This window comes from Patiria miniata, unplaced genomic scaffold, assembly GCF_015706575.1.
Source record: "Patiria miniata isolate m_02_andy unplaced genomic scaffold, ASM1570657v1 HiC_scaffold_29, whole genome shotgun sequence".
Lineage (NCBI taxonomy): Eukaryota > Metazoa > Echinodermata > Asteroidea > Valvatida > Asterinidae > Patiria > Patiria miniata.
Genome location: NW_024037068.1, coordinates 8,874,747 through 8,890,648, shown reverse-complemented (window position 1 = coordinate 8,890,648; position 15,902 = coordinate 8,874,747). Strand labels below are relative to the sequence as shown.

The 15,902-nt window shown below is 45.5% G+C and overlaps 2 protein-coding genes across 2 annotated transcripts; both read left to right on the top strand.

The window, feature by feature from the left end:
* The first annotated feature begins 2,929 nt into the window (after window positions 1-2,929).
* LOC119735381 (transcription factor Sp8-like) lies at window positions 2,930-10,474 on the top strand. The gene is made up of 2 exons (XM_038209078.1): window positions 2,930-3,145; window positions 9,887-10,474. Exon 2 carries the CDS (start codon window positions 9,887-9,889, stop codon window positions 10,472-10,474), a length of 588 nt encoding a protein of 195 aa, XP_038065006.1. The 5' UTR covers window positions 2,930-3,145.
* On the top strand, window positions 6,966-9,821 carry LOC119735148. Its single transcript, XM_038208850.1, has one exon. It carries the CDS (start codon window positions 6,966-6,968, stop codon window positions 9,819-9,821), a length of 2,856 nt encoding a protein of 951 aa, XP_038064778.1.
* Window positions 10,475-15,902: the final 5,428 nt, after the last annotated feature.

The window sequence follows — 15,902 nt, the reverse complement described above, 5'->3', positions numbered from 1 at the left end:
TGAATATATAACCAATAGTAAACAAAATTTGAACTGAATAAAAAATGGTAAAATTTGAGCAGTAGTTGCACAATAGTTGGGTTTTTCCAACGGTGGTCAGCCGACCACCGCTGGAAACAGATACAAAAATGCCATTTTCTTGAAAATGACTTCACACCAGGTGCCATAATTTTACAGGATGCTTTAGACTGTCATCCTAGTAAGGTATTTCGTAAAAACTTGTTAGTTTTATTTTTCGATGTTTGCAAATGTTGTATATTCCCTTTAACCATAAAAGGGCCGGGCGGTATCCCCCTACAACTTTTTTTCCGCGATACCCTTGTATAAAACAAATCCTGAACCGAGCTTTCCAGACTTTTAGCCTCGAGTCTTGCGCATCTTTTGATTCCAAAATAAAATTCCGAGCATTGGTGGCTGTGCAGCGACAAAAATTCCGGCGATATGCGACGTGAAAACTGAATTGCATGTAGTGAGTTTCATAATTCTCGTCACTCGATGGCCGAAATCTGAGAAGGGGGGGGGGGGGAGGGCAGGAATCCCCCCGTCTGTGAGATGGTCAAAATATTTACCCGGCTCCTTTTAGGTTAAACAAATGTATCGAGTAACTAAATGTGTCAAACAGTGCTTAAATTTATATAAACAGATTTCGAATTCAAAATGCAGTATTCTAGATCGTTCCGTTTCACATGCTACTGAGGTTGGTAACAGAGTTTTACATTTTGGATCATGTGCATGTATTATCCGCCTATGCAGACAATGCATGCAATACGCTTTGCCCCACTAATGTTGCCTTCAAAAATGTCCCTCTTCCGATTAAGAAGCATATTTTAGTACAGTTTGTCCACCGAAGCATGATGATGGTTCTTTCGCATCCCCCTTCTGATTAAAGAAACATGTGTATATAGTTTCTCCGCCGAAGCATGATGATGTTCCTTTCGCACCCCGAGTGAAACGCAGACGTGTCGTTTCATAATCACATGTCGTGGAACCGACATCTCGTGGGAACAGAGATCAACTTGGGAGATTTGAACATAAACTACATGGTATAAATCCTTGACTTTTTGGGGCCAACGTTTTGGAATGGAGCAAATTGAACGCCAAAGTATGGGTCCGTCTTTTAATTTGGGCTTTCCGCGTCACATTGCGAAGCGACCTGTGAATATGCATCATACTAGTCCGTAAATGTCTGCCAAGGTAGACACAGTTGTCTGCGGTAATGTGCATGCGCCTAGGCTGATCCATTCAACACTCGTTATCAACCTTTCACCTTAAGCTATAGAATTCATGTAGAGTTAGCCTTTTCACGTGTACAGTTACACCTGGATTCGCAGTGAGCATGTGCGCGTGAGTACAAAACTTTTCTTATTTCCGTGCGCCATTTTGGAAATCACTTCCTCGTAGTGGCTTGGGCTATGTATGCAGCAACACTGGAAACGTGCCACGTAAGTCCGTTTATTTATTTATTGACGTGGGTGTTAAAAACGTTTTGCAAACAACCCTTTTTTTCAAACAGGATTTCACTGGTTGTTTTTATATAACGACCATATTAAGTATTTCATGATATCGCATTAAAAACAATATATTTCTTATCAATGGGAATCCTTATGGAAGATTTCTCAACCTTACTCATTTGTAAAGTTATACTGGAAATGGGTTACCAATACTAAAGCTCCCAAAATGGCTAAAGGTTTCCCCCACGTAAACCAAGGTGATGACGTCAGCGCTTAATATAGAATTGGGCAAATCAAGATATGGATTATTCGTCTCGATCCCATAACCTGATATTTGGTGTAGCCTACCCCGACAATTTGTTTATTCTTTCTGCTCAAGATAATACATGTGATTGGCCGAGGATAAGGAAAGCAAGTCAATACTATTCGGCTGTTTGAAATTGATCCCTGTTACTTTGCAATAAGCCTAATGATTATGTCAAAAGAGCTCAACTTCAGCTCATTTTGATTACACTGACATCAAAAACACCTTTTTTTAATAACAGGTCTCTTTGCAAAGGCTGCAGACAATAATTGGGAAAGCGACAACAATGGTCAATGCCTTACCGCTGCGTCAACTGGATCTCTTATCTATGCTGTCCTCTGCGTACACCACCACAATATTTTTACTAAAAAAAAAATGGAAAAAAGTGGTCAGAAATTGCCTCAGATCGAAACATAGAGCATCTACAATCTAAATAAACATTTCAGGGCCCTTAACCGGACCCCGAACCCCAAGTCGTAATTTTTTGGACCCACTTTTTTTGGAGGGACCAATTTGTGTTTGCCTCCCCCTAAAAAAAAAATGTGTTCTGGATCCGCCCTTGTTCTGAAATTGTTTTAAATCACAAAACAGCCGACGAAGTTGACTTTTGGCATTCTTGTAGGAGAGAATGGAATTCTCAAAGGGAACAAATTGCTTTTTGGAAATAAACTCTTCATGCATGGACATGGACATTGAAAAGCTTACTTAGTTTAAAGCACAGAACTCCCTGTGAAATTATTTTTTTTTTAAACATGATGTCATTATGAAGCAAATAGTAAAAAAAAATCATTTCCATTTTCCCGTCTAGAGACGTAATTTTTGAATTTCCATTAGAACTTCGTTTTAAATATTTGGCAAAGCCGTGACTGGGTGCATGCAAGCGTTGGTACACTCACACGCGCGCATTTGGTACAATTCGTCGGCTATAGTGCGTGATATCGCGTAGCAGTAATCTGCTGAATGAGAACGTGTCTCGAGATTTCAGGTCCAATTCAAAACATGATTCAGCAACTTTTGAATTGAATTCGAGTTCCTCGACTATTGTTTTCTCAGAACATACAGCATTCACTGAGCTAAAACTTCATCATGCTAGTTGTTCAGCACATTTCTTTACATTTTGAGCACTTTTGTTGCTTCAAACGCAGAAAATGCACATATGACGAATGATATTGTAGAGTTTGCAGAATCCAGTATAGGTGGCGCTGTTTACTTGTAGTGGAGGTTGGGGTCAGCGCAAGTCAGCGTGAAATTGGCGCGAAAAGTGCGTGCGCGCGCGCGCGCGGGTTGTGGCTGGACAGATCTTGGTGGTGAAGGTCGGTTCGGAAAGGCCAGCTCCGTGCGTACACACCCCAGGCTCCACGTTGCGATTACCAGTATAGTGCAGATAAAGGTAAATCACAAGTAATACTGATATCGTGTGTTCATTGTTTGGATGTTTGGAGGAAAGAATTAGAAGATAAGAAACCGGAATATTGGTGTCATTTGTGTCTTATTCTGTCTGTCCACTGAATAAAATTGAACCCCCGAAAACGCTACATTGGTGGCAGCGGTGAGTCCGCTTCTGTTTCGAGTCAATTTTCTCGTAGTTACGATTCCCTGATTGATCCACCGACATGGCAGACACCAACCCGATGCACCCTTCCACTCGTCCATCCATGCCCCCTCCACCCGTTTCCCTCCCGACACCATGGTTCCATACAATTCCCCCCATTTTCCCTGCCCCGCAAGGCGACATGTCAAGTTTTGTAGTTGACATGCCGCATGAAGTTCCCCGTGCAGCTTTTGACCCGGAGTACTCATTCCTGTCGCTACCTGGGATCCTCCCGCAAGCGACCGGCTCGTTGCAGTGGACAACCGCAGGGTATCCGGCCGAGGCCTCCACGCCCACACCGTCACCCCACAGCAGAGCACTGGAGCAACCACTCTTTCACGGCGCCGCATCATACGATGGAGCCACCGATGCACCGATTGGTCCACCGATCGTTTCCTCACCGCTCGTCGGTACAAGGCAGGTACATGGAGTCAACGGGGACACGACAAGCCAGCACAGCAATGGCTCCGCAGTGCAACCGTGGCACGACGGACAAGGGCGACTGCACTTCGATGGCGGTTCAATGATAATACCGACGGCTGGCGCACCGGATAGCGATGCCACGGTTGTGGGGGCACCGACGGGTTCATCGGTTGCACCGACAGGTTCATCGTTCGTCAATCCACAGTTCATAGGTGAGCACCACGAGCACGGAGCAAGGGGCGTCGGTTCGGCGCAGCAACCCATGGGAGTCGGTCAGCGACCATGGAACGGTACCCCAGGGTATGATTATGTTCGTGCCGCTGGCGGTTCAGGGGTCATACTGACGGCCAATGCGCCAGGTGGCGATGCGTCGGCTTTCAGAATACCGACGGGTTCATCGGTAGCACCGACCGGTTCATCGGTTGTCAATCAACAGTTCATCGGTGCACACAACGAGCACGGAGCCACAGGCGTCGGTTCGGCGCAGCAACACATTGGAGTCGGTCAGCGACCATGGAACGGTACACCAGGGTATGATAATGTTCGTGCCGCTGGCAGTTCGAGGGTCATACCGACGGCCAATGCGGCAGGTAGCGATGCGTCGGTTTTAAGGGTACCGACAGGTTCATCGGTTGCACCGACTGGTTCATCGGTTGTCAATCAACAGTTCATCGGTGCCCACCACGAGCACGGAGCCACAGGCGTTGATGCAGCGCAGCAACACATTGGAGTCGGTCAGCGACCATGGAACGGTACACCAGGGTATGATAATGTTCGTGCCGCTGGCAGTTCGATGGTCATACCGACGGCCAATGCGCCAGGTGGCGATGCGTCGGTTTTCAGGGTATCGGCGAGTTCATCGGTTGCACCGCCCGGTTCATCGGTTGTCAATCAACAGTTCATCGGTGCACACAACGCGCACGGAGCCACAGGCGTCGGGTCGGCGCAGCAACACATTGCAGCAGGTCAGCGACCATGGAATGATACACCAGGAGTCGGTCAGCGAAATGTTCGTGCTGCTGGTGCTTATCCGCAACGATCAAACACAAGTCCGTTTGCAGCAGCTGCAGGAACTGTAGATCGACCAGTGCAGGGGCGGTTGCGTCCACTTATGCGACCCGATAGATACAATGGGACGACTTCATGGACTGCATACTATCGACACTTTGAAATGTGTGCCAGTATTAACGGATGGGGGGAGATAGAGAAAACGGAGTATCTTGCTGTATCCTTGGCCGGTGCAGCCCAACAGGTGCTGCAGGGTCAGACAAACGATGGGACACCGTTAACATTCAGCGGTCTGGCGAATGCTTTGAAAGCAAGGTTTGAACCAGATGGACGGAAGGAACTATATAGGGTGCAACTTAAGAACAGGCGCCAGAAAAATGGAGAAACTCTGTCGGAGCTCGCACAGGATATTCGGCTTCTCGTTGACAAGACTTTCGGCAAGCTTCCAGCCGCCGGGGTGGCGACAATGGCCAGAGATTATTTTCTTGATGCTTTGGCAGATGGAGACACGCGGACACGGACGCTTCAAATGCGTCCCTGTAATTTAGAAGAAGCACTCACAGCTGCGATCGAACTTGAAGCGATTAAAGGTGCTGAGCAGGAGAACAACACCAAGAGACTACGCTCCATAGGGGGAGGGAAGAAAGAGGTGATTGTCAATGAGGTCGGCAAATGTGAACCCAACGACAGTGCCGTATCCAAGCTTGAGCAGCGTATGGAAGAGATAGGCAAACAGCTACAGTCTTTGATCCGGCGAGAAAATGACTCCCGAAAGAACCAGAAAGGATGTTTCAAATGTGGAGAACAGGGCCACTTCAAGCGGGACTGCCCCAAATGGCGCACCCAAAAGACAGAAACAGAACAGCAGGGAAACGAATAAAGGCTGACTCCGAGGGCCGACGGTCAGCCAAGCATGAAAGGCCACCACAGAAAGTGTTTTATAGCGGAACCATAGCCCCAGTTGGGGCGGGCCTCCATGTACCTGGGCACATCAACGGAACTCCAGTAGAAATGCTTCTCGATACGGGTGCGACTATCTCCATCGTTTCCAAAAGAGTGGTAGATCAGTTGGATAACAAGCCAATAATCAAGAGTTCTAGCGTGCAAGTTTTCCAAGCAAACGAGACATTGCTAAGTGTTTATGGGGAGGCAACAGTCGAGCTTCAGCTAGGTGGTAGAAAAGTGCACCACGAAATGGTGATAGCTGATATTCATAATGACATTCTTCTTGGATTGGACTTCCTGGACAAGCACAACTGCGTCATCGACGTTGGAAGAAGACACCTCGTGTATGGAAATTTCGAAGTTCCTCTGAGAAACATCAACGTACGGCAACAGAGCTGCCGAGTGACGGTAAAAGATACAGTAGCTATGCCACCTTTTTCTGAGATTGTTGTCGAAGGTGACATAGAGCGACAGAACTGTGCAGTTGGCGTTGGGATTGTTGAACCGATCCAGAGCTTACTGAAGAAGCACAGCATACTTCTCGCCCCAGCAGTGACTCGGTCTGATACGTCTTGGGTTCCGCTTCGCATCTTAAACCCCAGTGAGGACACAGTTATCTTGCGAAAGGGAACAGCAGCGGGTTTGTTCCAGACCGTAGATGTTATTGGCCCCCCAATTTCCAGCACAGAAGTGGGAACTGGTGAAACTGTCGGAGAAAGGGTTGAACAAGTTACGGCAGAGCGGAGGACAGATACACAGAATGGCCAACTCCCAGAAACAATGCAGGAAATGTTGCATCGTGCCTCGTCCCAATTAAGCGAGGAGCAGAGGGGCCGCATAAACAGGCTTATTTGCGAACACCGAGATGTGTTTTCTCAACATAAAGGAGACATTGGCCTTACTTCATTAACTGAACACTCCATAGACACCGGAAGTGCCAATCCCATAAGACAAGGAGCTCGTCGCATACCTCTCCTTCAGAAAGAGACGGTAGAGAAAGAAATCAAGAAGATGATGGACGGCAGCATCATAGAACCGGCATCCGGACCTTGGGCAGCGCCTATTGTGCTCGTGAAAAAAAAAAGATGGTTCAGTTCGATTCTGCGTTGATTATCGTAGGCTCAACGCCATCACTAGGAAGGACGCTTATCCAATACCCCGAATAGACGACTCATTCGAAACACTTGAAGGATCCAGATATTTTACAACATTGGACCTAGCCTCGGGGTATTGGCAAGTACCAATGAGCGCGGCAGACAAGGAAAAGACAGCTTTCTCAAGTCATTGCGGGCTGTACCAGTTTAGGGTCATGCCGTTTGGGCTTTGTAATGCCCCGTCGACTTTTGAACGTCTAATGGAGAGAGTCCTCCATGGGCTACAGTGGCAGATATGTCTTGTGTACCTAGATGACGTCATTATATTCTCCAAGACATTTGAGTCGCACATTGACAGACTGGGAGTGGTGCTAGATCGCATAAGGCAGGCCGGACTGAAGCTCAAGCCGGATAAATGTCATCTGCTTCAGGAGGAGGTTTCCTACTTGGGGCATATTGTCTCAAAAGGGGGAGTCAAGACAGATCCAAGCAAGACGCGGCAAATCGAGGAATGGCCAGTACCAAGAAACATACAGGAGGTGAGAAGTTTCTTGGGCCTGGCATCATACTACAGAAGGTTTGTAGCTTCCTTTGCAGAAATCGCCAGACCACTTCACAAGCTCACAGAAAAAGACAAGGACTTCAGGTGGACGCATGACTGCCAATTGGCTTTCGAACAACTGAAACAGCGGCTCACTTCTGCTCTGGTTTTGGCATACCCGAAGCTTGACCCAGAATTCATTCTGGACACCGACGCCAGCAATAGCGGTATAGGTGCTGTTCTTAGCCAACTGCAAGATGGTCAGGAGCGCGTAATTGCTTACGCCAGTCGTGCCTTGTCAAAGCCAGAGCGAAATTACTGTGTAACGAGAAAGGAGTTGCTTGCTGTCGTACACTTCATCAAACACTTTCGACCTTACTTATATGGGTGCCGCTTTCTTCTTAGAACAGATCATGGATCTCTCCGATGGCTCTTCAATTTCAAAGAACCAGAGGGGCAGGTTGCAAGATGGCTGCAAGTGCTGGCAGAATATGACTTCAATATTGAACATCGACCGGGACGCAAGCACAGCAATGCCGATGCCATGTCAAGAAGGCCGTGCACTTGTACACGGTGTAAGGGCATCCAAGTTGAGCAAGGATACGACAGCGGGGAACAGCCATCGCATGAGGGACGGACACAAGTTAAGGGAGACCAGCACCATAGCACAAAGGAGAAATGCCAACAAATAGAAGGGCTGTGGAAATTTCAAGAGCAAGATCCAGACCTGCCAACTGAACCAGTCCATTCACTACTTGCGCAGCATCATACACACAGTTCAGACAGCAGTCAGTTCATTCGTGAGGTGTCGTCTTTCTGTTGGCTGAAAGGTTTCACTGCTTCGGAGTTGAGAGAAAAACAAACAGGTGACCCGACTCTGCAGAAGATCATAGGCTGGCTGGAAAGTGGAAATCCACGACCAACTTGGAGAGAGGTGTCTGCTGAGGGTACATGGCTCAAAACCTTATGGGGGGCATGGCAGCAGCTTTGTTTGCACGACAGAGTGTTATACAGGCGTTGGGACGAGGATGATCGGCACCACTCTCGGTGGCTTCTAGTAGTCCCCAGGTCCCTCCGTGCGGAGGTTTTCAAGCAACTTCATAACGACCATACAGCTGGCCACCTCGGCATTAACAAAATGCATGCAAAGGTGAAGTCCAGATTCTTCGTAGAGGACTTGAGAGACTCAGTGGTGACGTGGTGTACCCAATGCCTCCAATGTGCCAAACGCAAACCTCCTCCCAACAGGGGCAGAGCACCAATTAGACAACAGGTCTCAGGGGTTCCGATGGAAAGGGTCGCCATTGATATTACAGGACCATTTCCAATTACAGAAACAAGAAAAAACCGATACATCCTTGTCATCACGGACTACTTCTCTAAGTGGACGGAGGCCTTTCCCCTACAGGATGTTACAGCCCAGACGGTTGCCAATGTCTTTGTCAGAGAGTTTGTTTCTCGATTTGGTGTACCGCGACAGCTGCATAGCGACCAGGGTCGCCAATTCGAGAGCAGGCTGTTTCAAGAGATGTGTGTACTCCTTGGAATAGATAAGACCAGGACAAGTCCTCACCATCCCCAAAGCGACGGCCAAGTGGAACGATTCAATCGCACGCTTAAAGACATGCTGAGCGCCTATGTTGCTGAAAATCAGTTGGACTGGGACCTTCATTTACCACAAGTGATGATGGCATATCGGGCATCAGAGCATAGCAGCACTGGACAAACACCCAACTATCTCACTTTTGGTAGGGAAGTAGAACTGCCGGTAGACGTGGTTTTAAGATCCCCAGAAGAACCCCAAGAAATCACTGAATATGCCATACACCTGAGAGAAAGAATGCACGAGGCCCACGAGAAGGCACGAGTACACCTTCATAAGGCCGCAAAGCACCAAAAGCGGAATTACCAAGTAGCAGGCAAGCCGAAGTGTCTGGAACCAGGGACTGCTGTGATGTTGACAGTTGAGCAAAGAACTGTTGGGCTGTCTCCCAAGCTCCAGCCAAGATGGGAAGGCCCATACCTTGTAACTGAAGTGCTAAATGATGTCAACGTCAGAATCCAACGAGGATCACGCCATAAGCCCAAAGTTGTCCATATTAATCGTTTGAAGCGCTTTGTGGGTGAAGTGGACAAGTCATGGTGGATGCCAAAGAGCCCTGCATTACAGCAACTTCCTGGGTCCGAGGAGCTCGAAGAGGAGGGGGAAGAGGAAGCCCCTCGAGTTGTTCTGCAGACGGATTCTTCTGGTGGAGGCAAGGAGAGCCAAGAGGCTACCACAGAAGGGTTCTCACAGGACTCGGCAGAAGACCACAACATGCAGGAACATATGGAAATCGTCAATGGAGAGATAGGGGATCCACCAGTTGCTGAACCTAAGAAAGTTTCAGACACAGACGGTCATCAGGAATGGCACAACAGAAAACGTCGACCTCCTCAGCGTTATGGCGAATGGACCGAATAACATTTTTAACTACGGAGCAAATACGAATTAATCTAATCCCCTGTTCTCTGTTGTATTCTCTGCAGATGCCGAAAAGAAGTCACAGCCGTCATCGCCGGGATTCTCCTCGCCGATCGCCCACACCTGACCGAACCCACCAACGACATGATGAACGAGCGGAAAGCTGCAGGTGCCTCGAATGCGATAAGTCATTTGGGGCCAAGTCAGCATTGGCAAGGCACATGGCCGAACAACACCAACCACGTGATCGGTTCCCCTGTCCGTTTTGCGACATAATCTACGGCCGGAAAAACGACTTGGCGAGGCACATCCGACGGGCTCACACAGGCAATCTTGATGCAGGCAACCAGTCGCCGGTATCAGTCAGCAACTCCCCCAAAGCTCCCAAGACGCCCGAGATCTCCAAGACGCCCGAGAAGAAGTCCGGACCGTGCCTGGAATTACACCCGTCTCCAGATGACGTGAGGCGTTTGGCTTCGCCACAACGTGCAACATCCTTAAGGAGAGTTCTCATACCCCCAAGTTCTGCAACGGTTTCAGGCCAATCAGATGAGGCAACAGGAAAGCTCGTCAAGCGGAGGCGCATTTTCGACCTCTACGATGAGGATTCCTTGATCGCGAGGATTACTTCGGAGGAATTCTTTAAGGAGTAGGACATGGTGGTCCACTTATAGTTTTAACTGTTCTTGTTGTGTTTTTAGAACCTTAACTTGTTAATGGCGTTTTTCTAGTTATACATTTGTTGTTCGTGAATGCGGGACGCATTCTTTCCCCGGGGAGGGGATGATGTAGAGTTTGCAGAATCCAGTATAGGTGGCGCTGTTTACTTGTAGTGGAGGTTGGGGTCAGCGCAAGTCAGCGTGAAATTGGCGCGAAAAGTGCGTGCGCGCGCGCGCGCGGGTTGTGGCTGGACAGATCTTGGTGGTGAAGGTCGGTTCGGAAAGGCCAGCTCCGTGCGTACACACCCCAGGCTCCACGTTGCGATTACCAGTATAGTGCAGATAAAGGTAAATCACAAGTAATACTGATATCGTGTGTTCATTGTTTGGATGTTTGGAGGAAAGAATTAGAAGATAAGAAACCGGAATATTGGTGTCATTTGTGTCTTATTCTGTCTGTCCACTGAATAAAATTGAACCCCCGAAAACGCTACAATATACTCCACCTATAAGGAAGATATCTCCACAAGATAGCCTCCTACGGACCTTCAGAGCAAGTAGCCGGTGCTAGTGGAGCAGCCGACGACATCGTCAGCTTCCAGGAAGATATGATCGTGCCTGATGACAACACAGCGGGTTTAACCAGCACTTGCAGGTGGAAAGGCGTCTACATGAGAGCTATTACCATCTGGATAGAAACTGGGCTACAAATTGCTCTCATTGCAAGGGGTTTTACCTTGATGTGGAAGAAAGCCAGCATCCCCAACTCCGCATTGCTCTTGTCGATGGGGATCGCCTAGCAGTTCACATCTTTTGTGAAGCAATGCAGGTCTATGACATTCGGAAGCAGACCCTTCAATGTGTAATTCTGGCCATGAGCCGAAATCAAGTTCAGAGATGGCGAAATTGTGGTGCCTTGTTTTGGTGGGGTGGCCTATGTGTTTGATGCAAGGACAGGCAAGCTGCTACAAAAGATTGACAGAAACTGGGGCCCTAGCGTTGTGTCACTGTTTTTTGATGGTAAACTGCTCATCACCTATGTCCTTTCTGATAGAATAGGAAACAGTGAGCAGTTCTGTGACATTTACGTGTAGTGTGTCACAGACGGTAAACTTCAACACGTCCTAGGAGTGGACCCTACAGACGGTGTCTACGTTTGCCGTAAAGTGGACTATCGGGACAAGATGGTAGCGGCTGTCTACGATGATGACTACATTCGCGTGTGGGATGCGAGGAGCGGAGAGTGTTTACATCAACTAAAATGCCAAGGGGGAAAGTCAAAGCGTAAAACTTTGCGATAATGTTATCGTTGGTTTCAGTACGACATTCAACAAGAAATTGTGCGATATTATCATTTGGAGCCAGGAGACGGAAGTGCGTCAAAAGGTGATACGTGGCGTACCATTGCATGGGTCTGAGTACCCTAATAAGGCAGAGTTCGTGACAAATGTAATAATATTACATGATGTAAATAAATCCGCCTCTGGCCATCTAGTTTATACCGTGTACGCTTACAATCTTCGTGGAGAATTGGTGACGGAGATGCTGAATTCTTATGAAGGTAGGATCGAGAGGAAACGGACGCAAGCGCCTTTTCTGGCTACCAAACGATCTGGTGGAAGGGAGTCGGGAAACATGGACAGAGGTCATCTTCAACGCTACCCCAAATGGCTTAGTACGACTCTTTGATGTTGGTCGTACCAAATTCATATGGATTGACGACATCAGAACAACCATCTATAACAAGGAAGAGCAAAGACTTCTTTTCAATCATTACTGGTAAACCAGTGGTGACACCTATCGCATCAAGAAACTCACGTCATGACTTTCCCAAACCGACAATAATCCCCACAAACACAAGAATCGACAGAAGTCCCCATAAACAGAACGTATCATGTGAAATCGGAGCTCTGTCCAATAGTTTACAAGACAGTGGACCATAACTCCCTAAACTCCAGGCATAACCTAGTAAGTAGTGACTGGAAAATGTTTATTAGAGAACACGCTTTTTTTGTCAATGTTCTTAAATTAAAGCCTAGATCTGCTATATCCGCTATCTCCATCATCTGCCTTATCCATGCTTTTGACATTTCAATCCTAGAATTTAGTTTAAGTTTCTCTTTGCATTTTTTTTTTATAATTTCACAGATAAACACCTTCCAGCGGTTTTCTCATCACGACCCGTGTGTTTGAATAAGGCGTTGTCTCCGTAGCCAGCTCTTATTTTAGCATGTCGTGTTGTAGAACATTCGCACATCACTCTTGTTTTGCTACCACACAAAGGGAACTGAAAATGAAGAGTCAAGTACATGTAGTATGATTCATCATTTGATCACATCAGTCTTGGATAAACTGTGAGGGTTCTCGTTTTGAGTCCGTTCTTCCGCACGCATTAGTATCCAAATTCGCTACTAAGTGCGGTAGTTTATAAATGCATTCTCTCGTAAAGAAAAATAACGAAAAACAACCGCAATGGGATAGCTGAATGAGTACCTATGTGCCTGTACATTAACCTGGTTTTAAAATTTCATATGCAAATGAATGTTTAGACCACGTGACATTTGTTTAGAAAATGTGCATGTTGTGATCATGTGATGCCAGATTCCAGCAGGCGGTTCTCGTCTGCACTGCGTGTATATTTGTTGATACGTGAATGGTTTGGAAGCGTTCACATGTACTGTTTAATTTGGGGCGACAACATGCAAGGGATGCTGAACTGTATGTGTTGCCCGTTGGTTGCTTGTCAGCATAACGTCAATATACTGTAAATATCTAGTGCAACTAAAACATGAATTAAACTGATAGATGTTTCCAGTGTACAGTAGTATACCTCAGTAACAGGCAATGCACATGGACATGGAACCGAACGCAAGCATTGCCTTTTTTGTTATTGCGTCACCCCACCTGTTTCAACAATTATGGTTAACGGAGAGAATTGTTTGTACCGTTTTTTTGTATTCTGAATTAAGCATTTCCTTTGATTTAGTTTGAATAACATACTTGTTCGAAAAATTATAATAGATAATTTAAGGTAAAGCAAAATGTATCTTTTTTCAGTAGTTGATTTGGCACATTTGTTGACAACTTAGGCATGCAACTCGATTGACACATAACATGTTAATATGGGCGGAACCAGAACTCAAATGTTTTTTTTGTAAAGGGGGGGGGGGCGCAACACATGTTTGGATTCTAGATGCTCTGTGGCACGATTTGTGGCAATTTCTGACCACTTTTACCTTTTTTTTTAGGAAAAGATGGCTGTGTAGCAGTGCCTGCCTTCACTTAGCAGTCACTTAACAAAAAATGGGTTGTATTGTTTGCCCTCCCCCTAGATCCGCCCTTGCAGGTTAATCTAATGGTTATTGGAAACATTGTCCTGTCAGTCTTGGATCTTTAACATTTGCATAATATAAATAAGGGAAGAGATGATTCTTTGCCATAAGCAATATTCCAAAAATAACGAGTTGCCTTTATAACATTGCAACTCGTATGAGAATTTGCAGGCTCGTATTGAATTCAAACGAGTCATGACTGAAACTTGTGGGTCGGCCAGAAAAGTGTGATTTCTAATATTCAAAATTAACACTTGCTACCACAACGTAGAATACACTAATTGTTGGCCAATCGCCGAAGTTTAGGAGGGTCTGTAAATAAGATGAAAGAGTATGAAAGTTAGCGTCAGTTATTTCTCAGACCTTATTAATTTTTAGTTTATCACATTGTTCTTTGTTTGTGTTTGTACGTAACCTGCTTATGTAAACACCAAACCAACTGATAATTGCAGAGGGAAAACTTTTATTACGTGACATGTATGAAACCACGGTTTCTAATTACCATTGTCTCTTCAAGCCCAGATCTACCATTTCCATTCCGTGGGCATGTCTTTCTAATATCTCTAAGATTTTTCTTTTTCTCTTTTATATTTTTTACACATTAACTTTTTTTGTTAAATCTGTGCCTATTATCCTAACTGGTGTCGATATTCTAAATAAAAACTTTTTCCTAGATACATCGTACCTATTCCCATGAAATACAGGAAGTGGTTAATTGGAGTATTTATATACTGCAAATTTAGATTGAAATTGCAACAAACTCACTCATTAAAAACAACCAAGTGAACGTTCTTTTTAAAAATGTCTGTCTTCCATATACCTGGACGTAATTTGCCATATAGCTATATTCAGCTTATCTTGAATTCAATAAGAGATAAACTAAGATAGAGGAAAAGCAATAGTTTTCTTAAGTGATTAATTTTGTACGTTTATCGGAGTTTATTATTATGTGTGATGGCGTATTATGTGCTGGTTGTTGAAATGTTTAATGTCACCTGGTTGGCTAGGCATGGGAGATAAAATTATATTTTGGTTGCAAACACCTGTTCTCTAAATGTCTTGTATTAATTCTAATTGTTTCGACACATAGATTAGGGATGATTCTTGACAAGCATGGATGCATCTGGGTTTCAATGTAATATCTGCTGTCTGCTTTTTTACCACCATGTGTGCATGATCTCAAGCACCAGCACCCTGGCGAGCCGAGCCCATGTCTTTTCCTATTTTGATAGATATTATTCATTCACCACAGCCAAATAAGGACTGACATGATTTCTTACTCTTTGCTACGGATCTCCATACAAACGATGCCCAAAATACCTTGAGGAACGAATTCAGAATGAGTTTCGATCACAGAGAAACTCATATTTCATGTAGTGGTGAAGCCAAGAAATAACCATACATGGGTCTCCCCGTCAGCAGGCCTCGCCGTACTGGTATTCCATACGGATGACATGACAAAACCCAAAACCAACTTCATCTCTTTCGATCTCCCAACTTATTTTACTCCAGAAGGCAAGGCGATACAAACCCCCAAAACAACGTGATATCTTGTAAGACTGGAGAGCCTTAACCGGTACAAGATCATAGTCAGTCTCAGCTAAGACTCCGAAAAAGTACATTGTGAAATGAAGGCACAATTACACACAATTTTCTAAAACATTTCCAATCTCAGATTTACATTTTAAATAATTGAAAGTCATTTCGTGTAAATACCTCACATGTAAATGTCCATGCTCAAAAGAAAAAGAAAAATCGAATTTGTTTTATACTTTGTGGGATGAAAGGACTTTGGGAGTTTTGGCCATTTTGGGGCAATTGTGAGGCTGCAAACATTCATTTTTTTGCGTTATTTTCAAAGGCCATGAAGCCATACTGCGAAGTAATGTCACAAAACTAACTATATCACGACAAAGTATCATCCTTATCCTTACCAAAAAAAAATAAAAACACTTCTGAAAAATTTCCTTTATATTATTTTTAGGCCCTATAATACAGCATGTTTTTACAATAAGCAAAATTATCCCTTTAAAATGGCACTTGCCAGGGCACTCAGAATAATTTCTTTTCGGCCATAGTTAGTTCAGACA